Here is a 25,591-nt window from a genome sequence, read left to right on the forward strand (position 1 = left end):
CTCTAATAATGACAACGACACTCATTTTACTGGTATTGTTATTAAGGAACTCTGTAAAGTTTGCCTTTTACCCCAGAATTTTACCGTCCTTATCATCCATGGTCCTCAGGAAAAACAGAGAGAACTAATGAAATTTGGCAGCTAAGATGAACAAACCTCCTTTAAACTCCAGTGGTCTAAAATCTTCTCTTTCCTGGCTGGAACCATGGAGGGTGTCAAAGAGAAGAAGAAGGTTCCTGCTGTGCCAGAAAACCTTCAGAAAAAGAAAAGGAATTTCACAGAACTGAAGATCAAGTGCCTGAGAAATAAGTTTGCCCAAAAGATGCTTCAAAAGACAAGGAGGAAGCATATCTGTGAAAATGCGAATAGGCAGATATATAGAACTGAAATTCTACTAGCGAGGGGGGCAAGAAAAGCTGGCAACTTCTATGTGCCTGCAGAACCCACATTAGTGTTTGTCATCAGGATCAGAGATATCAATGGTGTGAGCCCAAAGGTCCGAAAGGTGTTGCAGCTTCTTCGCTTTCGTCAAATCTTCAATGGAACCTTTGTGAAGCTCAACAAGGCTTCAGCTAACATGCTGAGGATTGTAGAGCCATACATTGCATGGGGGTACCCAAATCTGAAGTCAGTAAATGAACTAATCTACAAGCGTGGTTATGGCAAAATCAATAAGAAGTGAATTGCTTTGACAGACAATGCTTTGATTGCTCGATCTCTTGGTAAATATGGCATCATCTGCATGAAGGATCTGATTCATGGGATCTATACTGTTGGAAAACTCTGCAAAGAAACAAATAACTTCCTGTGGCCCTTCAAATTATCTTCTCCACGAGGTGGAATGAAGAAAAAGACCACCCATTTTGTAGAGGGTGGAGATGCTGGCAACAGGGAGCACCAGATCAACAGGCTTATTAGAAGAATGAACTAAGGTGTCTTCCATGATTATTTTTCTAAGCTGGTCAGTTAATAAACAGTACCTGCTCTCAAATTGAAAAATAAAAATAAAATAAAATCTTACTTTTAGCTTCAGTGTGTATAAGATCAACCCCTTCTGGGACCAACAGGTTACCTCCTTATGAATTAATACAAGGCCAAGCTGGGTGTGGTGGTTCGCGTCTGTAGTCTTAGCTGCTCAGGAGGCTGAGGTGGGAGACTGCTTGATGCCAAGAGTTTGAGGCTGTACTGCACTATGATTGCACCTGTGAATAGCTACTGCACTCCGGCCTGGGCAATATAGCAACACCCTGTCTCTAAAAAAAAAGAAAAAGAAAAATGGCCCGTCCATGTATTTGAAAATTTCACTACCAATCTTTGATTTGGTCCTATTACAATGATGATGAAATATGATTAAGAATTGCAAGGGCGTCATAGAGTACCTTCCACTTTATCATCAACAGATATGATCTGCATTTCCAAACCACTCACCTATGATCCACAACAAGAGATTTAGTGTTCTGGGGAAGACCTGAGATAAACTACGTTTGATCCTCGAGGAAATGGACCTTATCAGATACTGTTAACAACTGACGCAGCAGTAATACTCCAAAGTATGGATCCTTAGGTTAACTATTTCCTAGCTCAAAAGACATAAATTTCCTCCGGACTCTGGGACACGCATTCCACTGGAAATCTTTGTGGGTTTTTTTTTTTTTTTTTTTTGAGGTGGAGTCTCGCTCTGTCGCCCAGGCTGGAGTGCAGTGGCTCGATCTTGGCTCACTGCAAGCTCCGCCTCCTGGGTTCACGCCATTCTCCTGCCTCAGCCTCCTGAGTAGCTGGGACTACAGGCACCGGCCACCACGCCTGGCTAATTTTTTGTATTTTTTAGTATAGACGGGGTTTCACCATGTTAGCCAGGATGGTCTTGATCTCCTGACCTTGTGATCCGCCCGCCTCGGCCTCCCAAAGTGCTGGGATTACAGGCGTGAGCCACCGTGCCCGGCCTCCACTGGAAATCTTCAACTGAGATTCTTAGGTATGCTGCAGAAGATGCTGACTTCAGAAGTGGATAGCTTCTGCCCAGCACTCTGGATAAGGATTAACATTCTGACCCAACACCCTTTCCTGGCTATTATTCTACTTTGAAGCCACCTAAAATATTAATGTTAGCTTCCTTATTTTTATCCTATTACTTCTTTTCTTTTTTTTTTTTTTTTTAGAGCCAGGGTCTCACTCTGTTGCTCAGGCTGGAGTGCAGTGGAACAATCATAGCTCACTGCAACCTCAGACTCCTGGGCTCTAGTGATCCTCCCACCTCAGTTTCCCAAGTACCTGGTATGATGGGCACAAGCCACTGTACCTGGCCCTCATCCTATTACTTCTGACCTCTTATGTTCTCGATCTACCACTTAATAGAAAACAAAATTTTCTTATACTTTTTTTTTTTTCCAGACCATTGCTGCCACTCTGAATCTAACAACCCTGCTGACAAAAATTTCATAGCTGTCCTTTTAAAAACTTCACAAGGCAACCTCCCTTTAACTGGCTCCTTAGGGTAATCATGTTTCACTCACATCGTTAATCCTAACCTTCAGTCTTGCAACAATTGCGCTTGGACTTCATGCCAACAAATTGCTTCTGCTGAGGCCGTTACAAGGCCAATCAATCAGGACTAATATTGGGTTTATTCTGGCTACCATGGTTGTTTGCTTTCTTCAGAGACATCTGAGCATGCTTTGCAGAAACTATTTAATTCTACTCAAGGAATCTGTTCATCTTGAGGAACACAAAAGTGACTCATTCCTATTGTAATAAATGATACTTAATACCAGTGTAATCAGTGCTCCACTAAAATCCTATTTCTTACATGACATCAGGCTCATTCTGTCCACTGCCCAGTAACTTACCCTGTGATTCCAATGAATTGTTACAGATTGCAAGATATTTAAAACTACCATCCCACCAGGAAATCATGTTTTCTTAAAAAAGATATCCAGAAGTGCCCAGGCACGGTGGCTCACACCTGTAATCCCAGCACTTTGGGAGGCTGAGGGGGGCAGATCACCTGAGGTGGGAGTTCGAGACCAGCCTGACCAACATGGAGAAACCTTGTCTCTACTAAAAATACAAACTTAGCTGGGCATGGTGGCGCATGCCTGTAATCTCAGCTACTCGGGAGGCTGAGGCAGGAGAATGGCTTGAACCTGGGAGGTGGAGGTTGTGGTGAGCCGAGATCACGCCATTGCACTCCAGCCTGGGCAACAAGGGCGAAACTCCCATCTCAAAAAAAAAAAAAAAATACCAAGAGCTTCTAAAATGAGGAAAGCACAGGTCATCTGGTAGACCATCCAGGAAGGATAACTGATTTCTCTCATACAGGATGCAATTCCCATAGTAGGAATAAAACAAGATATATGCAGCAAAATTTGACAGAACTGAAGGGAGAAATAGACAGTTCTACATTAACAATGGGAGGCTTTAAAACCCCTCTTTCAATTATGGAAAGGCTGAGACAGAAGGTAAGTAAGGAAATGCAGAATGTGGACACACAATGAACCAGTTAGATCTCACAGACATGCAGAAAATGAACTGACAACAGCGTGCACATTCTTCCCCAGGGCACTACTTCTGCATCCTCCATCCCGGCTGCTCCTGATCCCTGTTCACAGACCCACTTCCCGCGCTGGTGTGATCCTCGTGGCCACTGTGGCCCTTACTTTGGAGATCCTGCTGTTCCAGTCCTTCCCGCCTTCCGCAGAGCTGTACTCCTCCTTCTGAAGAAGCCACCTGGGGCCCATCTTCCTGGCTCCTCAGAGTCCTTGCAACAGCGGGCACTACTTCTCTCTCCTGCACTCAACCCCTCTCCCACTCCACTGCCTCTCAGTGTGCAAAAACACTAAGAAGTGTCCCGTATTTTCAAAATATCTCCCCTGGAGTTCCCACCTGACTTCTAGTCGTAGGTGGCCAAAGTACAATGTCTTTGAAGGATTGTTTTCCAGTGCCTGGAATATGGTAGGATCTCAACAACTGTTGTTTCAATAAAGGAATTACCAAATGGGTGAATACTAATGTAACAATATCAGTTCTGGTTTCTTTCATAATTATTATTCTAATGAGTGTTAGCTTTCTTAAAAAATCATTTTCACAATTGGACCTAGACATTTTATCTTTCCCAGCTCAAGACGGATAAACGCAGAATGACAGGCCAGGCACCGTGGCTTATGCCTGTAATCCCAGCACTTCGGGAGGCGGAGGCCGGTGGATCACTTGAGACCAGGAGTTCAAGACCTGTCTGGTCAACAGGGTGAAACCCCATCTCTACAGAAAATACAAAGAAGTTAGCAGGGCGTCGTGGCGCTCACCTGTAATCCCGGCTGCTCGGGAGGCCGACGCAGGAGAATCACTTGAGCCCGGGAGGCGGAGGTTGCAATGAGCCGAGATCGCACTACTGCACTCCAGGCTGGGCAACAGGGTGAGTCTCCGTTTCAAAAAAAAAAGACGCAGAATGATAAATTCTTAATATCTTAATGTATAATGAGAAGTATAACTATTCAGAAGTCCAAGCACTTGTGTGTGCATGGTGCTATCGCCTTGCTGTAGGCAAACCTACATGGGAATCCACCTTGACACACAGGCCACTTCCTGAGCCTGGACCGTCTCAGAGCTGGGGAACTGGCCCAGCGCAAAAGGGTCGGGAGCATCTGGGACAGAGACTGCGCTCTACCAGCTTCAGTGACATGGCCTCCATCCACGCTCCCCAACTCAGCAGAGAGAGCACACCATCAGACTTCTAAGACTTAGTTGCCAAGAAGTGTTGAATTAAACTCTCTGAGACCTCTCTTTGGTCTGACTCTGGCAGCCTCAGTTTCCCAGAGCCTGTGGAAACTCGGCAGCCGAGAGGCGGAAGGCTGGGCCACGTCCGGAGAAGAAGGAACCTGGGAAATAACTTTTCTCTTAGGATCCGGCTTGACTCTCACGGGCACAGCCAAGTACCTGGGGACCTAGCAGAGTTCTGAAGCGCGGCGGGGCGCGGTGGGGTGGGGCGGGGCGCGGCAGGGTGGAACGCCCCAGGGCGGGGCTACGGAAGCTGGCGAGGTCCAGCCCCGCCTAGGGCCTCCTGACGTTGCTCCCTGAACACTCGGAGGTGGCGGTGGATCTTACTCCTTCCAGCCAGTAAGGATCCAGCAATCTTCTCCGTGCCTCCCCCCGCGCCTGTTGGTTGGAAGTGACAACCTTGAAGATCCGCCGGTTGGAAGTGAAGACCTTGAACATCGGCGGGCGCAGCGGGGCCGAGGGGGCGGGTCTGGCACTAGGTCCCGCCCCTGCACGCCAGGAACCCCAGAGGAAGTCGCAGTTCAGCCCAGCTGAGTCCTGTCTGCAGAATCCACACCAACCAGCATCATGTCCATGACACTGGGGTACTGGGACATCCGCGGGGTTAGTGAGGGTCCGCTGCACGGTGGGACCGGGCGCGTGGGCGGGAAGTGCCGAGCGGCTGGGACCGGCTCTAGGGACGGTTCCTCTTTAGGGCTATCTCTCACAGGAGGGCCTGTGCATGCCTCTGTGTGTGTGTGTGTGTGTGTGTGTGTGTGTGCCGGGGAGGCGGAGAGGGGTGCAGTGCAGTGTAGACTGGGGGAAGAAGAAGGGCAGGTGCGTAGGTGCGTGCAGTGTAGACTGGGGGCTCGCCTGGTGCAGAGAAATTCACCAAGTCAGGGACCCGCCATCTCTGACCCGAGCTGCATGCGGGCCATCTCTCCCAGCTGGCCCACGCCATCCGCCTGCTCCTGGAATACACAGACTCAAGCTATGAGGAAAAGAAGTACACAATGGGGGACGGTAATGGGCACCCTCGTGTCCGGGCCCTGCCCACTTCCGCTGAGTTGGCACCAAGCAACCCATGGTGGCCACCTGTGGCTGACTCTGCAGGCCTCTCCTGCTGGAGCTGCAGGCTGTCCCTTCCCTGAGCCCTGGTGAGGGAGCCCTCTGTCCTTGCAAGGCAGAATGCTGGGGCGGGATGCTGGGCCCCTTGTCTGGGTAACTGGGATGGGTGTTCCTCAGAGCTTGCCTAAACCCTGGAAGCCTTAGTCGCGTGGGGTCCAGAGCCCTCACCGGGATTCTTTCTCTCTGAACCCTGGGATGTGGGACCGAGTGGTCAGATTCTAGATCCACCTGTCTCAGGGGTCTTGCCACTGGCTCCTTGGGAGGGTCCTGGGGAAGGAGGGCTGGGCTCTGGGGAGGTTTGTTTTCACTTCATCTTCCCCACCACAGCTCCTGACTATGACAGAAGCCAGTGGCTGAATGAAAAATTCAAGCTGGGCCTGGACTTTCCCAATGTAGGTGCAGGGGAAGGGGCGGTTTTGGGGGAAAGTGCAACGTGTCTCTGACCGCATCTCCTCTCCCAGCTTAGAGGGGTTAGGATCAGGAGTCTTCTGCCCAATTCCCTCACTCCTGGCTGTCTACACAGCCCTTCCATGATGTTCTGTGTCCAAGCTCATTCGTCCATATGACAGTATTCTTATTTCAGGCCTGCCATGAGCAGGCACAGGGAGTGCCCGGTCTCCTCTCTTCTCATGAGTCCTTGCTTATGAGAAGGGGATGCTGGGGAACCTGGTGGCCCAACTGCACTTCCCCGGTTTCCCATTCATCCAGCTGCCCTACTTGATTGATGGGACTCACAAGATCACCCAGAGCAACGCCATCCTGCGCTACATTGCCCGCAAGCACAACCTGTGTAAGTGTGGTTGGCTGCAGTGTGTGGGGGGAAGGTGGCCTCCTCCTTGGCTGGATTGGGGTGCGATGCTCAGAGTGAGTGTGTTTTGTGGGTGGCAGGTGGGGAGACAGAAGAGGAGAAGATTCGTGTGGACATTTTGGAGAACCAGGCTATGGACGTCTCCAATCAGCTGGCCAGTCTGCTACAGCCCTGATTTTGTGAGTCCCTCCCTGGTCTGGGCCAGAAGCCAGGCTTCTTGTATTCCCATCTACTCTGGTCCTATTCACAATTTGAACTCCTCACTGCTCTTGGTTCTCTCAGGGTTCCCTGAACTGTAGCAGAGTGACTGACATATCATTAAACTCTATAAAATAAAAACTTGAAATCAGTCCCCACCAATCATAGGAAGTCCGTACATCCCAAGCTAGAAATTCAGTTCCTAGACAATAAAGTCATGCATTCAGAATTCGCTTCACCTCTGACCCCTGACCTTTGCCACGGGTCATCTAACCCAGCTGGTTCACTCCATCTGCCTGTTTGGGGAATACGCAGACTCACACTATGGGGTAAAGAAATACGTAGTGGAGAAGTAATAGCACCCTCCTCTGTGGAATTCCGTGCTATTCTTTTCCTAGTGCTTCTCCTTGACACGCACAGGGATGAATGCATTTTCCTAACAGGCAGCTCAGTGGCGGCCAGAGGGCCTTTGTTCCTCTGTCTCCTTCCACTCAGCCTCTCAAAATCTCATCTCTCCAGAAACTACTCAATGTCCATTGTATTATTCTGCCACTCCACTAGGAGGAACTTTCAACTTCTTTCTCTGAGCTCCTTTAGTTCTTTGTATCCTTGATTCTGCTCGTGTCTGGGTCCAGAGCCTGCCAGGTACTCGGGTGCTCCTGGGCTGACCCAGAGGAGTGTGGTTGGGAGGTCAGTGGGGACAGATTCAGGGATAGTGTTGCATTCCTCTCTGCCTTCCCATCGCCACAAAAGCCTCCAGCTACCCATTTGGAGTCTAATAAATGCTGGTATGTCCAACTGAAGCCAGTTCCAGCTGTGGGGAAGACGGCTGCTTGCTCGTGGCCAGCTGGGGCCATACGCAGAACTAGGGAGGCCGCATCTGTGCAGGGAGCTTGTGTCTGACGGTGGTGACAGCTGTTTTCTGCCTCAGGAGAAACTGAAGCCAGAATACTTGGAGGGACTTCCTACAATGATGCAGCACTTCTCACAGTTCCTGGGGAAGAGGCCATGGTTTGTTGGAGACAAGGTAATGGGGGCATGTGATGGGGACACTAGAGATTTGTCATACATCCTATGTTACGGAGGTTCCAGCCCACACATTCGTGGCCTTCTGCAGATCACCTTTGTAGATTTCCTCGCCTATGATGTCCTTGACCTCCACCGTATATTTGAGCCAAAGTGCCTGGACGCCTTCCCAAATCTGAAGGACTTCATCTCCCGCTTTGAGGTGATGCCCCCATCCTCCTTTCTCTTTGATGCCCCTTGTTCTGTTACCTCCTTTGAGATGCTTTCCCAGTCCTGGAGCTACACAAAGAATAACTTGCTTTTATTGAGTGCTGGCTTCATGCCAGGAACTGTGCCCAGCACATTATACCTATTGTGTGGAATTTGAACTTTACAACATTCCTACAGGGTGACAGAATTATCTTGCCCATTTTAGAGATAAGGAAACTGAGAATGAGAGGGTCAGGCCTTTGCTCAGGGTCCCAGAGCCAGTGGAGGCTGTGCTGGGCTCCCTGTGAGCCTCTGGATCTATGGGTGGCAGTCAGGGCTTTCCCTTTTGTGACAAAAGAAAAACTCCTCAGGCCTCATCCAGCCTGGGTTTCACAGCCCAGGACGCTTTGGAAGAGGCAGAGAACTTTAGGAGTGCGGATGCAGCTGGCAATAGTAGGACTGACACACAGTGGCATTGATGTCGAGTACGAAACCCACAGGCAGTATTCGTAGCTACCCCCAGAAGCTTTGCACGATCGGACCCCCATGTGGAAAATCCTGAGAGCCAGAGCTGTGGCTGGAGCTAGATTAGGCTACATATGTGGGTGCCCCTGTTGAAGGAGTGTGTGTTGAGGTGCTCTGTGCTGGGGCAGTGTCCTTCTTTATCTTTCTTCCTCTCTTTTTTCCCTCCAATGTTCCAAGTGTTCCCCCTGTGAGATGAGTAGCACGCTGATTTTACTCCTATTCACCGACCTTCTCCTCTGCATGAGGCAGGGTGTGAGGCACAGTGGGAGATGCATAGATGACCGCTCCATCCTGAAAATGAGTGCAGTGAGAGGCCTGCAGTGCAGGCAGAGCAGCCTGTGAGGTGTGTGTGGCACCACCTGGGTACCGGGCCCAGGGTCTGCCCCCACTCACGGGGAACCATCTCACCCGTGCTGAACTTGTTTGAGAGCAGCAAATCCTACTTTAGTACAGATTTGGGAATTTGAGGCATTAGTCCAACAAGTTTTTCAGCCTAGAATTTGTTTTCCTTTCCCACTCCCCATCGAGATCTGGTTACTCAGCTAGTTCCCATCAGCCCTGGCTCTGGTCCAGGCTGAGTGGCCTTGGGGTTATGTAAGAGGTGGTGGGAGGGGAGGAGAGCTGAGGGCTGCAGCATACGGTCCACCTGGACATGGCCCTTTGGGAATAGGCAGCCCTGGCTCTGACTGAATCCTTAGAAATTACATGGCCATTTGATCCTGGGAAGATCGTACAGAGCACACCTGAGTGTCATACAGCCTGGTCTGTGGCAGTGGGGTTGGAGATGAGGTGGATTAGGGCACAGTAGTATTTAGCTCAGGTACCAGGTGGGGAGGTTTAGACTTTCTGCTTTACAAGGAATGATTAGAACCTGGTCTGACTTTTCTTTTGCTGGCCCAACACACCTCGTCCACTTTCATCCAGGTTTTGCCGGGTCCTTGGGTAAGATCTGGGCTCTCTTCCAGGCTGCACGGACATTTTCAGATGACCCCTCTGTGTGTGTAAACCTAGGCAAGCCAGGAGCCTCCCCGTGAAACAGGAGAATGTTGTGCAGTCAGAGAGCAAGAGGACCTCCTGAGGGATTTGGGGGAGGATGGGAATTTGGCAGAAAGATGCCAGAACTGGAGAGAGACAGAACCAGGCTACACTGCAGCTCTGTCCCCCTTACTAGCTATTTGAGTGTGAGGTAGTTGCTGGACTTCTGTTTCCCACATGAGAAATGGTGATAATAGATTCAGCCTTGCAGAAGAGTCAAGTGGATTTTCTAAGCTTATGTTGTAATTTCTCTTGGATATAGACCACCCAGCACAGTGTAGAATCTTCATAAGTGGTAGCTGTTATTATGGTATGACATTATTTCAAGGAAATTGGAAGAGTTAACTCTGCAGATCTGGGGACCCTAAGAGGCTGTGTGATGCCACAGCACTGGAGCCCATGTGGAAAGGCTGTGGCCAGGGCCCTGACCTGCTGTGTCTGCAGTGGGGTTACCCCAGCCCTCATGGGCAGCTGACCTTGAGCTCTGGCCTTATTTTCCCCCGTCTCAGGGCTTGGAGAAGATCTCTGCCTACATGAAGTCCAGCCGCTTCCTCCCAAAACCTCTGTACACAAGGGTGGCTGTCTGGGGCAACAAGTAATGCCTTGGAGGCCAGGAGGTGGGAGTGAGGAGCCCATATTCAGCCTGCTGCCCAGGCTGTGGAGTGAAGCTGGACTGTGCATCCCAGCACCTGGCTCCTTGTCCTTTTCTCCTGTTTATTCCCATCTTTACCCCCAAGACTTTATCGGACTTCCTCACTTCCCCTAAACCCCTGTCCTATGCAGGCCCTTTAAAGCCTCAGCTACCCACTTTCCTTCATGAACATCCCCCTCCCAACATTACCCTTCCCTGCACTAAAGCCAGCCTGACCTTCCTTTCTGTTAGTGGTTGTGTCTGCTTTGAGGGGCCTGCCTAGCCCCTCGCCTGTGGAGCTCAGCCCCGAGCTGTCCCCGTGCTGCATGAAAGAGCAGCATTGACTGGTTTACAGGCCCTGCTCCTGTAACATGGCCCCTGCCTTAGGCCTACCTGATCAAAATAAAGCCTCAACCACACTTGCTATATATAGTCTTGTCTTATTTGCTCCTGGCTGCCCAGACCGTGTCTGTCACTGCTCCTTCCAAGGGACTGGCTGGTGACCCTGGCGGTAGCTGGGTTCATAGAGATTATGATGGGCTTAGTAAGGTGTTTCCAACTTTTTTTTTTTTTGAAACAAAATCTCCTGCTTTCCAAGGTGAAGGGCACTGGTGGGATCATAGCTTACTGCAGCATCCAGTCCTGGGCTCAAGCAATCCTCCCACTTCAGCCTCCCAGATGGCTGAGACTATAGGTGTGCCACCACACCTGGCCGTATTTAAAAAATTTTTGTGAGATGGTGTCTCTTTATGTTTCCCAGGTTGGTCTGGAACTCCTGAGCTCAAGCAATCCTCTTACCTTGGCATCCCAAAATGCTGGGATTGCAGGTATGAGCCACCACGCCTGGCCCTGTTTCCAACTTCTTGATCCCTTTTCTGATCGCCTTAGAGCAGGAAGCCACATAAAGTGCTCTATAGAAAGGATGCCTCTTTCTGGGCCTAGATCTTCATTTATTTATATTCAGTATTATCCAGTGCTTTCCATGGTTAGGCAGAGCTAGTCTCAGAGAATAAGTCTTAGATGCCTAGAGGTGGTGGAATTCCCGTCACAGAGAACAAGGATCCTTCTGTCTTCCACACTGTCTGACTCCATCACAGCTCTTAGATCTCTAGGACCCAAGCTCTACTGTGAGCTGCTCCACCGGAAGGTTCTCCCAGCTCAGCAGTTCCCAAGCTATGTTACCATGAATAGTTGTTGATTTTTTGGGTCAGGAATTCAGGTAATGCTCAGCAGGGAGAACTTACTACAAATCAACAAAGGTCTCTTCTCCAAAAACTGTATATCCAAAAATACAACCCATGACTGAAAACTTGAACAGGCATTTCCCAAAAATGAATATCCAAATGGCCAATAAGCTCATGTGAAGATGCTCAACATCATTAGACAACAGAAAGTTAAAAACCCATAGATCCTACTGTATCCCCACTAGAATGGCTGACATTGAAAGGACTGACAATTGTTGGTGATTTGTGGAGTAACTGGAACTGTCATGCCTTGCTGGTGGGAGAGCCACTTTGGAATACTGGCAGTGTCAACTAGAGCTAAATATGCATCTACCCAGGACCCAGAAGTCCTATTCTACAGGAATGAGTCCTAATGGATTCCAAGAGCCAGGTATAATGATGCCAAAAGCAACTTTATTTTAAATAGCCAATAACTGAAAACAATCCAAATTCCCTGAATAGAAGAATGAGCAAATGAACTGTGGTTTATCAGCATAATTCCATTATTCGTATAATGGAATACTTACTCTGCTATAATAAAAATAAACGTGCTAACGCTATGTGCAAAAACATGGATGGGTCTCACAGACGTGTTGAGTAAAAAGATCCAGACAGGAGAAAGGACACACGATCTCATTCCACTTACACGAGAATCAGGAGAGGGAAATGAGTCTATGGTATCACAGGTCAGGTGATTGGTGACCCTGGTGAGAACTGGAAGGTTGCCTATTGAAGGCGCCTGGTGGAGTGCTGTAAGTTTTCTCTCTTTATCTGGGAGGTGATTCCAGAAGAGTATACAAGTGGAAAAGCCCACAGGGTAGCACACTTAAGGCCTGTGTGCTGTATGTATATTACACTTCAATGAAAAGCATGCACATAAGTCTTATACCATTTGTGGCTTGTGTTTGTTTGCTTTTCCTCATAAGATGTCAACGTCGTGAGGGCGTGTGTTTTTGTCTCTTCTTGTTCACTGATGTTACAGGTGTTTGCACATCACTTAGGATAGTCCCTGAGCATAGTAGGTTCTCACTAAATAGTTATTAAGCAAATTATACACTTATCATAGTGTGTCACTTCAAATTCTCTTAGGTTTGTATTCATGCCTACTTCTTTGGATAGATGAGACTGATGTGCGTACACACTCTTAGGTTCTACAGTTTTTTTCTCTTTAACATTTTACTTAAGAATCTGTACATGTTTGCAGTCTATATGCATGCCTATTTCTAACATTTAATGACTATCATTACTTCCTGTGGATAAATTATAGTTTGCCTAGTCATTCTTACCCTATTGGGCATGTGGATTTTTCTAATTTATTTCTTTTTATAACAGGGTGATCATGTTTAAACTAATTCCTTCTCTGGTTTTTGGTTACTTTATTTGAGTTGGTCCCCCAAGGCAATTACTATAAGGCAAAAGGTGAGGATGGTGTTACGGTATTATCGTAGATAAATTGATTGCTCTTCAGAGAGAATAGCTTTTTTTTTTTTTTTTTTGATATGGAGTTCGCTCTGTCACCCAGGCTGGAGTACAGTGGCGTGATCTCAGCTCACTGCAAGCTCCACCTCCTGGGTTCCAGCAATTCTTCTGCCTCTGCCTCCTGAGTAGCTGAGATTACAGGTGCGCACCACCACGCCCAGCTAATTTTTGTATTTTTAGTAGAGATGGGGTTTCACCATATTGGCCAGGCTGGTCTCAAACTCCTGACAGGTGATCTGCCTGCCTCGGCCTCCCAAAGTGCTAGGATTACAGGCGTGAGCCACCGTGCCCAGCCCAGAGAGAATAACTTAATTTATGGTGCCATCTGCAAGGCACATGGATCTTTCTGTACTACCTTAGGTACTTGAGGGATCGCAGTTTCATCTTATGATATTTTTAAAGATTTATAAGACTACCTTCAAGTTTTCTACCTTCACCTTTTTTGTTTATTGTGTGTGCATGTTTCTGCCAATGAATCACAGTCTATGAATCTACCTGTCTTTGAATCTCCTGTATAAAACTCTTTGTTTACCCATTCTCTACCTGTGGCTTAGTCAATTCCTGGAGAAAGGTTAAAGAATGATCTTGTGGCAGTCAAAGCTTTTTCTCCGATAGGCACAATGTAATTAATTGTGATTCTGTTCTAGGTTTCCTGTGGCATAATGTGATGGTTAATTTTCTGCATCAACTTGACTGGGCTAAGGGATGCTCACATGGCTGGTAAAATTATTGTGTTTGTGAGGGTATTTCCAGAAGAGATTCACCTTTGAATCAAAAGACTGAGCAAAGATTTCCTTCAGCAATGAAGGGGGGCATCCACTAAACTGTCAGGGCCCAGAGAGAAGAAAAAGACAGAGGAAGGGTGAATTTGATCTTTCTGACTGGGACATCCATCTCCGCCTATCCTGGGACATCCACACTCCTGGTTCTCTGGCCTTCAGACTTGATCAGGGACTAACAGCATCGCCTCCCACCCTTACCTTTGTTCTGAGGCCTTTAGACTCTGAATGATAGCACTGGCTTTCCCCCTTCTCTATCCTGCAGTCGGCAGATCGTGGGACTTCATTCCAAAACTGTGTGAGCCAATTCCCATAACAGATAGATACATTTATAAATAAACGTACACATTTCCTACAGGCTTATCTTAGTGGCGTCACTTCAAATTTTGAAGAACCCTTTCTAGTACATATAGTAAACAACAACAACAAACAAACAAAAAAACTACAAGTGGGTCACCATCATCAATGAGTAAGTTTTAAAAAATCAAACACAAGATAAAACGCTACAGCATATCTATTACCTGTGGGCTTTTTCTATATGTAAAGAACTGTCTGAGATGCCTTGCAGTAAACTCCAAGGAGATTTTGAGGGAAGGTATCCTCTTTTCTCCTGGTAAATCTCCCCATTGACCATTATTTTAAAGGCTCCAAAGATCAAAACACCTGCTTGTACAATTTGCCGATTCATTTTGGGTGAGGGTCTCTGGCAGGCTTGGAAGTTGGGTGAACAGTGGGAAGGGGGCTGCCTCTGTGGTTACAAGCATCACTCATATCTATGTCTGTGGCAGTCATCAGGTGCTTATTATATATTCAACTTTTGGCCACCCCTATGGGGGTGTTAAATGCAGGGAGAGTGCAGCCAGGTCATTGCAAATTGGCAGTGACTTTTGAGACCTTTCTACACACGATAGTCAGGTAGATACCTTCTTTTTAAATTTGACTTTTTTTTACTTTTTTTTTTTTGAGACAGGGTCTCACTCTGTCACCCAGGCTGGAGTGCAGTGGAGTGATCACGGCTCACTGCAGCCTCAACTTCTCAGGCTCCAGTGATCCTCCCACCTCAGCTTCTCAAGTAGCTGGGACCACAGGCAAGGGCCACCATGGCCAGCTAATTTTCATGTATTTGGTAGACAGTGTTTCAGCATGCTTCCCAGGCTGGGTGGATACCTTCCAAAAATAAGTTCAGTTCATCCTGCCTAGCCTTACCCCAGCAGCTTAAAGGAATTACCCACTCTGGTGCTGGGCTCAGGCTGCCGGGCTCTGGAACAGTGTGCTCAGAGCTGCAGGGGAGGCCTGCAGGCTGACTGGCAGAGAGAGTCCCACCACTCCCTACCCCTGTACCCTGGAAGACCGGGCTGCCCAGCCTGTCCACCTAGTAGACCGTTACCCTGCCCAGTTCTCCTTCTCTCATTCCTGATGTGCAGCTTGATGCCTGCAGGGACTGCACCAGCTGAGATTATCTCAAGGTCCTCCCTTCTGCCAGCTGGTGTCCAGGGAAGTGGGTCCTCTGCTCTCCTTCCTGCCACCAGAATTTTGAGGGCCTTGTTTCTCCCACTGCAGCGTTTGACCCATTCCTGGGTTCCTTCCCTCCCTCCCTTCCTTCCTCCCTCCCTCCCTCCCTCCCTTCCTTCCTTCCCTCCCTCCCTCCCTCCCTTCCTTCCCCCCCGCCCTCTTTATCTCTTTCTTTCTTTCTTGACAGAGTCTCACTCTGTCGCCTAGGCTGGAGTGCAGTGGTGCAACCTCAGCTCACTGCAACCTCCGCCTCCCTGGTTCAAGCGATTCTCCTGCCTCAGCCTCCTGAGTAGCTGGGATTACAGGCACCCGCCACCAGGTCTGGCTAATTTTTTGTATTTTTAGCAGAGTCGGGGTTTCACCACGTTGGCCGAGTTTTAGATGAGGGTTTCTTCACCTCAGCAGTACTGTCATTTTGGAGGGCAGAATCCTTTGTTGTGGTGCACTGTCCTGAGCATCGCAGGGTGTTCAGCGTCCTAACCAAACTCTACCCACTAGATGCCATGGGCGCTTCCCAGTGGTGACAATTAACAAAGTCTCCAGACAGACCTACGTGTCCCCTGAGGGGCAAAGTTACCTCCACTTGAAGACCAGTGATGTGCTGGATGGAGACTAGTATTAAAATAATAATAGAAATCATAATGTAACTCATGTACTTAAGGTAAGTCCTTTTTGATGGAACATTTGTTTCAGTTAATAATATTTGTATTTGTCTGTCCTGGTAGTTTTTTTTTTTTTTTTTTAACTTTTTATTTTGATTTAATATCAGAGTTTGAAAAATTTGCAAAAGGAATTAATACAAAGACCTCTGATTACCCCAGATTCTAACGTTTCCACATGGGCTTTCTCCTCCCTCCCCTTGAGTCCCTCAGCCCCTGCACCCCACCTTTCTCTCTCCCCGCCCAGCAAGCTCCCTAGGAGCACAGCATCACTTATGACAAAAACATCATTTTCTTTTCTCTGAGGCGGCATTCCTGACATTTGGATTTAGGCTGATAAGTGACAGTTACAATCATCCTTGCCTGTGTTGTCCTTCCCATGTTAGGTCTGTCATGCCATGTGTGTCTGCAGTTTATAACAATCTATATCATACATGCCTTTTGAAAAGTTTTGAAAACTTATCCAGTGAATCCCTGAGCACCAAATGTTCTTTTGTGTTATTTTTCTTTATTAGGCTATTATTACTTTATTTAGAATCTCTCTCTCTTTTTTAGAGAGAGCCTTTCTTTCTTGCCTAACCTAGAGTGTTGCAGCGGCGCAATCATAGCTCAGTTCAGCCTCGAACCCCTGGGCTCAAACAATTCTCCCCCCACCACCGCCCCCGCCGGGCTTCTGGGCATGGTGAACTCTCTCCTGGAACCCTTGGGGCTGGGAGGTGGGAGGGGATCCTATTCCTTCCAGCCCCGGGAGCGCGCTTCGGGCCTCCAGATTGGCGCGTTTCAGGGGCAGAGCGGGCCGAGGGGCGGGGTCTCAGCAAGGCTCCCTCTCTACCCTCTCTGGGCCTCTCACAAAGTCTGAGCCCCGCCCCGCCGAAGCCTGTCTGCAGAATCCGCAGCAACCAGCACCATGCCCATGACACTGGGGTACTGGAACATACGCGGGGTGAGTGAGGGTCCGCTGGGCGGTGGGACGGGGGGCTCGGGGGTGGGGAAGTGTGGAGCAGCTGCGGGACGGGCTCTAGGGAAGGTTCGTCTTCAGCGCTGCCCCTCACAGGAGGGCCTGTGCTTGCCGCTGTGTGTGCGTGTGGCGGGGCGGGGTGGGGGGAGGTGTGAGGCAGGAAGGAGAGGAGGCGATGGGTATGTGCAGTGTAAACTGGGGGCTCCCCTTGTGCAGAGAAGTCCCCAAGTCAGGGACCCTCCATCTCTGACCCGAGCTGCGGGCCATCTCTCCCAGCTGGCCCACTCCATCCGCCTGCTCCTGGAATACACAGGCTCAAGTTACGAGGAAAAGAAGTACACAATGGGGGATGGTAATGGCACCCTCGTGTCTGGGCCCTGCCCACTCACACTAGGCTGGCACCAAGCAACCCATGGTGGCCACCTGTGGCTGCCTCTGCAGGCCTCTCCTGCTGGAGCTGCAGGCTGTCCGTTCCCTGAGCCCTGGTGAGGGAGCCCACTGGCCTTGCAAGGCAGAATGCTGGGGTGGGATGCTGGGCCCCCTGTCTAATTGGGTTGGGTGTCCCTTAGGGGTTGCCTAAACCCTGGAAGCCTTAGCCTTGTGGGGTCCAGAGCCCTCAACGAGATTCTTTCTCTCTGAACCCTGGGATGCAGGGCTGAGTGGTCAGATTCTAGGTCCACCTGTCTCAGGGGTCTTGCCACTGGCTCCTTGGGAGGGTCCCAGGGAAGGAGGGCTGGGCTCTGGGGAGGTTTGTTTTCACTTCATCTTCCCCACCACAGCTCCTGACTATGACAGAAGCCAGTGGCTGAATGAAAAATTCAAGCTGGGCCTGGACTTTCCCAATGTAGGTGCAGGGGAAGGGGCGGTTTTGGGGGCAAGTGCAACGTGTCTCTGACCGCATCTCCTCTCCCAGCTTAGAGGGGTTAGGATCAGGAGTCTTCTGCCCAATTCCCTCACTCCTGGCTGTCTACACAGCCCTTCCATGATGTTCTGTGTCCAAGCTCATTCGTCCATATGACAGTATTCTTATTTCAGGCCTGCCATGAGCAGGCACAGTGAGTGCTGAGTCTCCTCTCTGCCCTTGCTTATGGGAAGGGGATGCTGGGGAGCCTGGTGGCTCAACTGAGCTTCCCCGGTTTCCCATTCATCCAGCTGCCCTACTTGATTGATGGGACTCACAAGATCACCCAGAGCAACGCCATCATGCGCTACATTGCCCGCAAGCACAACCTGTGTGAGTGTGGTTTGCTGCAGTGTGTGGGGGGAAGGTGGCCTCCTCCTTGGGTGGATTGGGGTGCGATGCTCAGAGTGAGTCTATGTTTTGTGGGTGGTAGGTGGGGAGACCGAAAAGGAGAAGATTCGGGAAGACATTTTGGAGAACCAGCTTATGGACAACCGCATGCAGCTGGCCAGACTCTGCTATGACCCAGATTTTGTGAGTCTCCCACCCCACTCCCAGTCTCCCCTTTCCCTGCAGAGTTTTGATCGGGAGCCAAGACTCTGGTCCTGCCATCTACATGGGTCCTGTTTTCCATTTGAACTCTTTAGTGCTACTCATCCTTCAAGCTATTTCCTATACTGCCACCAGAGTGACCCTCAAACCCCAAAGTCATGTCAAATAAAACCTCTAAATCAATTCCCCACCAATCTACTTACAGAATCCTGACTCTCCAGGTATGAATTCACTCTCTAGATAGTAATGGTTACTTCCAGAGTCCCCTCCATCTCTGACCCATGACCTCTTTCCAGATTCTCTCTCCCAGTGGTTTGGACCATCTCTCCCAGTGGTTTATATCATCTGCCTGCTTTGGAATACACAAACTATGAGGAAAACAAGTGCAAAACAAAGGAATCTAATGGCACCTGCAATTTTGGTGTCTTCTGAGTGCTCTCTTGACATACACTGAGATCAGCGAATTTTCCTAACAGGCAGCTTAGGGGCAGCCAGAGGCTCCTTTTTCCCCTCCTTTCTTCTACTCATCCTCTGAATATCTCCTTATCTTTGCAGAAACCACTCAATGGCAATTGTATTCTTCTGCTGCCCCACTAGGAGGAACTTTCTACTTCTTTCTCTGAGCTCCTTTAGTTCTTTGCATCCTTGATTCTGCTCATATCTGGGTCCAGAGCCTGCCAGGTGCTCAGGTGCTCCTGGGGCTGACCCAGAGGTTGTTGGGAGGTCAGTGGGGACAGATTTAGGGACAGTGTCACATTCCGCTCTGCCATCCCATCACCTCAGGAAGACTCCAGCTACCCAGTCAGAGTCTAATAAATGCTGATATATCCAATCGAAGCCTGGGCACTGCCCCAGTTCCAGCTGTGGGGAAGATGGCTGCTTGCCCATGGCCAGCTGGGGCCATGCACAAATCTGGGAGGCCACATCTGTGCAGGGAGCTTTTGTCTGAGGGTGGTGACAGCTGTTTTCTGCCTCAGGAGAAACTGAAGCCAGAATACCTGGAGGGACTTCCTGAAATGCTGAAGCTCTACTCACAGTTTCTGGGGAAGCAGCCATGGTTTCTTGGGGACAAGGTAATGGGGGCATGTGATGGGGACAGTACAGATTTGTCATACTTCCTATATTATGGAGGTTTCAGCCCACATATCCTTGGCCTTATTCAGATCACCTTTGTGGATTTCATCGCTTATGATGTCTTTGAGAGAAACCAAGTATTTGAGCCCAGCTGCCTGGACGCCTTCCCAAACCTGAAGGACTTCATCTCCCGATTTGAGGTGATGCCCCCGTCCTCCTTTCTCTTTATGTCCCTTATTCCTTTCCCTCCTTTGTGATGCTTTCCCAGTCCTGAAGCTACACAAAGAATAACTCGCATTTATGGCCATGCGCGGTGGCTCACGCCTGTAATCTCAGCACTTTGGAGGCTGAGGCAGGCAGATCACCTGTGGTCAGTAGTTTGAGACTGGCCTGCCCAAATGGTGAAACCCCATCTTTACTAAAAAAACAAAAAAACAAAAATTAGCTGGGCGTGGTGGTGAGTGCTTGTAATCCCAGTTACTCAGGAGGCTGAGGCAGGAGAATCACTTAAACCCGGGTGGTGGAAGGTGCAGTGAGCCAAGATTGCACCACTGCACTCCAGCCTGGATGACAGAGTGAGACTCCATTTCAAGTGGGGAAAAAAAAAAAGAATAACTTGCATTTATTGAGTGCTGGCTTCATGCCACGAACTGTGCCCAGAACATTATACCTATTGCGTGGAATTTGAAATTTTTAACACTCCTACAGGGTGGTAGAATCATCTCCCCCATTTTAGAGATAAGGAAACTGAGAATGAGAGAATCAGTCCTTCTTCAGGGTCCCAGAGCCAGTGGAGGCTGTGCTGGGCTCCCTGTGAGCCTCTGGATCTATGGGCAGCAGTCGGGGCTCTCCCTTTTGTGACAAAAGAAAAAGCCTCAGGCCTTGTCCAGCCTGGGTTTCACAGCCCAGGACATTTTGGAAGAGGCAGAGCACTTCAGGACCATGGATGCAGCTGGCAATAGTAGGACTGACACATAGTAGCATTGATGTTGAATAACTAAACCCACAGGCAGTATTTGTAGCTACCTCCAGAAGCTTTGTACAATCAAACCCCCATGTGGGGAATCCTGAGAGCCAGAACTGTGGCTGGAGCTGGATTAGGGTACATATGTGGGTGTCCCTGTTGAGGAGCTTATGCTGAAATGCCCTGTGCTGGGGCACTTTCCTTCTTTACCTCTCTTCCTCTTTTTTTTTTTTGGAGACGGAATCTTGCTCTGTCGCCCAGGCTGGAGTGCAGTGGAGTGATCTCGGCTCACTGCAACCTCCGTCTCCTGGGTTCAAGTGATTCTCCTGCCTCAGCCTCTTGAGTAGCTGGGATTACAGGTGTGTGCCACCACGTCCAGCTAATTTTTGTATTTTTAGTAGTGATGGGGTTTCGCCATGTTGGCCAGGCTCATCTCGATCTCCTGACCTCAGGTGATCCACCTGCCTCAGCCTCCGTAAGTGCTGGGATTACAGGCATGAGCCACCGCGCCTGCCCTCTTCCTCTCTTTTCTCCCTCCAGTGTTCCACATGTTCCCCCTGTGAGATGAATGGCACGCTGATTTTACTCCTATTCACTGACCTTCTCTGCATGAGGCAGGGTGTGAGGCACAGTGGGAGATGCATAGATGACTGACCCATCCTGAAAATGAGTACAATGAGAGGCCTGCAGGCAGAGCAGCCTGTGAGGTGTGTGCTGAACTTGTTTGAGAGCAGCAAATCCTACATTACTACAGATTTGGGAATTTGAGGCATTAGTCCATCAGGCTTCTGAGCCTTGAATCTGTTCCCCTTTTCCACTCCCCATCAAGAGATCTGCTTGCTCAGCTAGTTCCCATCAGCTCTGGTTCTGTGGTTCTGGTCCAGGCTGAGTGGCCTTGGAGTTATATAAGAGGTGGTGGGAAGGGAGGGGTGGAGGAGAGCGGAGGGCTATGAGCTGTGATGTGCCAGGGTCAAGCCTGTTGCCCAGGCTGGAGTGCAGTGGCGTGATCTCGGCTCACTGCAATCACCGCTTCCTGGGTTCAAGCAATTCTCTGCCTCAGCCTCCCGAGTAGCTGCAATTATGTTGCCCGCCACCATGCCCGGCTAATTTTTGTATTTTTAGTAGGGATGGGGTTTCACCATGTTGGCCATGCTGGTCTCGAACTCCTGACCTCAGGTGATCCACCCACCTCGGCTTCCCAATGTGCTGGGATTACAGGTGTGAGCCACCATGCCTGGCTGGATCTTTCTGAATACTTTATCTGGGCATTCAATCCCGGTAAGATTGTGCACAGCACATCTGAGTGTCTTGTAACCTAGTCTGCAGAGCAGGGCTGGAGATGCCATGGGTTAGGGCACAGTGAGATTTTACTCAGGTACTAGATAGAGAACTTTGGACTTTCTGCTTCAAGGGGAATAATTAGAGCCTAGTCTCACCTTTCATTTTCTTGTGCACTGCCACCCCCCATTCCACTTTCATCCAGGTTTTACTGAGACATTGGGTGAGTGTGTTGTGAGCCCGTTGTTCTGCTGGAGGTCCCTTCTGTGTGTCTATACCCAGACAAGCCAAGAGCCTCCCTGTGGAAAAGGAGACTGTTTGTGCAGTCAAGGATGAGAGGGCTCGGTGTGAGGGGTGGTGGGGCAGAAGAAGAAGAGATTTTGGCAGAAAGAGGCCAGAACCAGAGAGACAGAACCAGGCTACATTGTAGCCCTGTTCCCCTTACTAGGTATTTAAATGTGAGGTAGTTGCTGAACTTCTGTTTCCCACATGAGAAACGATGATAGTAGATTCAGCCTTGCAGAGCAGTCAAGTGGATTTTCTAAGCTTGTGTTATAATTTCTCTTGGGTACAGAGCAGCCAGCACAGTGTAGAATCTCCATAAGTGTTAGCTGTTACTGTGGTACAGCATTACTTAAAGGAAGCTGGAAGAGTTAACTCTGCAGATCTGGGGACCCTAAGAGGCTGTGTGATGTCCCAGCACTTGAGCCCACGTGGAAAGGCTGTGGCCAAGGCCCTGACCTGCTGTGTCTGCAGTGGGGCTGTCCTCATGGGCAGCTGACCTTGAGCTCTGGCCTTATTTTCCCCCATCTCAGGGCTTGGAGAAGATCTCTGCCTACATGAAGTCCAGCCGCTTCCTCCCAAGACCTGTGTTCACAAAGATGGCTGTCTGGGGCAACAAGTAATGCCTGGAAGGCCAGGAGGTGGGAGTGAGGAGCCCATACTCAGCCCTCTGCCCAGGCTGTTGAGCGCAGCTGGACTCTGCATCCCAGCACCTGCCTCCCCATTCCTTTCTCCTGTTTATTCCCATCTTTACCCCCAAGACTTTATTATCCCCTCTTCACTTCCCCTAAACCCCTGTCCCATGCAGGCCCTTTAAAGCCTCAGCTACCCACTTTTCTTCATGAACATCCCCCTCCCAACATTACCCTTCGCTGCACTAAAGCCAGCCTGACCTTCCTTCCTGTTAGTGGTTGTGTCTGCTTTGAGGAGCCTGCCTAGCCCCTCGCCTGTGGAGCTCAGGCCCGAGCTGTCCCCGTGCTGCATGAAAGAGCAGCATTGACTGGTTTACAGGCCCTGCTCCTGTAACATGACCCCTGCCTTAGGCCTTCCTGATCAAAGTAAAGCCTCAGCCACGTTTGCTGTGTGTCTTGTCTTATTTGCTCCTGGCCATCTACCCAGACTGTCTGTCTGTCTGTCACTGCCTCTTCCAAGGGACTGGCTGGTGATCCTGGCAGTGGCTGGGTTCTAACGGAGTCTGCTGGGCATAGTAAGGCATTTGACAATTCTTGCTCCCATTTCTGACAGACTCAGAGCAGGAAGCTCCCTGAGGCTCTGTGGAAAGGATGTCTCTTTCTGGGCCTGGGTCTCCCATTCATTCATCCAGCCTTACTGAGTGCTTTCCATAATTACACAGAGCTTGTGTCTCATTGAATAGGACCCCAAGGGGGTGGAATCTCCATCAGAGAGAACCAGGGTCTCTTTTACTTTCTCCACTATATGACTGCATCACTTCTGTTAGGTCTCCAGGACCCAATCTCTATTGTTTTCTCAGATGGCTTCCAGGTACCCTCTCCAGGCTTGCTGCACAGCTGTCATCAGGACGTTCTCTCTGGGTTTACTTCCTCTGTTTCCTGGGTACCTGTGAGAGAAATGTCTTTAGTCCTTGCACAACTGAAAGTGTCTTTACATGCTTACTGAATACTCTGGCTGATGTTTTAGTCTGTTCTCACACTGCTAATAAAGACATACCCGAGACTGGGTAATTGATAAAGGAAAGAGGTTTAAAGGACTCACAGTTCCACAGGGCCTAGGAGGCCTCATAACCATGGCAGAAGGCAAATGAGGAGCAAAGTCACATCTTCCATGGCAGCAGGCAAGAGGGCCTGTGCAGGGGAACTCCCACTTATAAAACCATCAGATCTCGTGAGATTATTCACTACCATGAGGACAGTATGGGGGAAACTGCCCCCATGATTCAGTTATCTCCACCTGGCCTCCACTCTTGACACCTGTGGATTATTACAATTCAAGGTAAGATGTGGGTGGGGACACAGCCAAACCATATCAGCTGGGGATAGAATTCTATGATGAAAACTTTCAGACCTCTAATAGATTTACTCACTCTTTTCTAGAATTGAGCATTTCTGGTGAGTAGGTGGATGCGTCTGACTGCATCCTTTGATTTTTTAAAGTTATTATTATTATTATTATTTTGAGAGGGAATCTTACTCTGTTGCCCAGGCTGGAGTGCAGTGGTGTGATCTTGGCTCACTGCAACGTCCCCTTCCCGGGTTCAAAGGATTCTCCTGCCTCAGCCTCCCGAGTAGCTGGAACTACAGGCACGCACCACTGTGCCCAGATAATTTTTGTATTTTTGGTTTAGAGACGAGTTTTCACCATGTTGGCCAGGCTGGTCTCAACTCCTGACCTTGTGATCCACCCACCTCAGCCTCCCAAAGTGCTGGAATTACATGCATGAGCCACTGTGCCTGGCCATATCTTTTGCTTTTTTACTTAAGCTTCTACTGTTTGTCATTCTGAGGTCTGTAATTCCAAAGACTGCGTGGGGATCTACAGGTTGATGTCTTCCTGACTCACATCCTTGCCGGAACATTCTAGCATAGGCTTCCTCCACCCCGACAGTAATCCCATAGCTTTATCTGCATTGCATCTTCTTGAAGTAATTTAAAATCTCACTGGAGAGTGAGCTGCTTCAGAGGAAGAATCTCATAGCTTAGCAGTTCCTAAGTTTCGATGCCAGAAATAGTCAGGTATTCATGCAAGGCTCAGCAGGGAGAACTTGTTACAAATCAACAATGGTCTCTTCTCCAAAAACTATAGATCCAAAAATACAACTAATTAAAAAATGAGTCAGAATTTCAACAAGCATTTCCCAAAAGTGAATATCCAAATGGCCAATAAGCTCATGAGAAGGTGTTCAACATCATTAGACAACAGAAAGTTAAAAACCCGTAGATCCTACTGCATCCCCACTAGAATGGCTGACATTGAAAGGACTGACAATTGTTGGTGATTTATGGAGTAACTGGAACTGTCATGCCTTGCTGGTGGGAGAGCCACTTTGGAATACTGGCAGTGTCAGCTGGGGCTAAACATACATCTGCCCAGGACCCAGAAGTCCTACCCTACAGGAATGAGTCCTAATGGATTCTCAGAACCAGGTATGATGATATCAAAAGCAGCTTTATTTTAAATAGCCAATAACTGAAAACAATCAAAATTCCATGACTAGAAGAACGAACAAATGAATTGTGGTTTATCAACATAATTCCATCATTCGTATAATGGAATACTTACTCCACTATAATAAAAATAAACGTGCTAATACTATGTGCAAAAACATGGATGGGCCTCACAGACGTGTGGAGTAAAAGGATCCAGACAGGAGAAAGGACACACGATCTCATTCCACTTACACAAAAATCAGGAGAGGGAAATGAGTCTATGGTATCACAGGTCAGGTGATTGGTGACCCTGGTGAGAACTGGAAGGTTGCCTATTGAAGGCGCCTGGTGGAGTGCTGTAAGTTTTCTCTCTTTATCTGGGAGGTGATTCCAGAAGAGTATACAAGTGAGAAATTCCACAGGGTAGCACACTTAAGGCCTGTGCACTGTATGTATGTGACACTTCAGTGAAAAGCATGCACGTATGTCTTACATTATTTGTGTGCTTGTGTT

The 25,591-nt window shown here is 48.9% G+C and overlaps 2 protein-coding genes and 1 pseudogene across 4 annotated transcripts in view; all 3 read left to right on the forward strand.

Annotated features, from left to right (window-relative positions):
- The first annotated feature begins 205 nt into the window (after positions 1-205).
- Positions 206-999, forward strand: LOC112604966 (annotated as a pseudogene). The gene has a single exon (XR_003115313.1). The product of XR_003115313.1 is annotated as a 60S ribosomal protein L7 pseudogene (transcript).
- Positions 1,000-5,071: 4,072 nt separating this feature from the next.
- LOC112621181 (glutathione S-transferase Mu 1-like) overlaps positions 5,072-25,591 on the forward strand; it is a 33,817-nt gene continuing 13,297 nt past the window's right edge. The window contains 8 exon segments of the mRNA XM_025380467.1: positions 5,072-5,376; positions 5,700-5,775; positions 6,208-6,272; positions 6,589-6,670; positions 6,769-6,844; positions 6,846-6,867; positions 7,818-7,913; positions 8,004-8,114. Coding sequence (XP_025236252.1) covers positions 5,341-5,376; positions 5,700-5,775; positions 6,208-6,272; positions 6,589-6,670; positions 6,769-6,844; positions 6,846-6,867; positions 7,818-7,913; positions 8,004-8,114 — 564 coding nt within the window. The 5' untranslated portion in view covers positions 5,072-5,340.
- Positions 16,758-23,027, forward strand: GSTM2 (glutathione S-transferase mu 2). Of its 2 annotated transcripts, XM_025380446.1 has the most exons (8): positions 16,758-16,887; positions 17,179-17,254; positions 17,682-17,746; positions 18,055-18,136; positions 18,237-18,337; positions 19,333-19,428; positions 19,519-19,629; positions 22,487-23,027. In XM_025380446.1, exons 1-8 carry the CDS (start codon positions 16,852-16,854, stop codon positions 22,574-22,576), a joined length of 657 nt encoding a protein of 218 aa, XP_025236231.1. In that variant the 5' UTR covers positions 16,758-16,851; the 3' UTR covers positions 22,577-23,027. The 2 variants fall into 2 exon arrangements, with proteins under 2 accessions (XP_025236231.1, XP_025236239.1); XM_025380454.1 differs by lacking the exon at positions 19,519-19,629 and having other exon boundaries at positions 16,806-16,887.

This window comes from Theropithecus gelada, chromosome 1 (assembly GCF_003255815.1).
Source record: "Theropithecus gelada isolate Dixy chromosome 1, Tgel_1.0, whole genome shotgun sequence".
Lineage (NCBI taxonomy): Eukaryota > Metazoa > Chordata > Mammalia > Primates > Cercopithecidae > Theropithecus > Theropithecus gelada.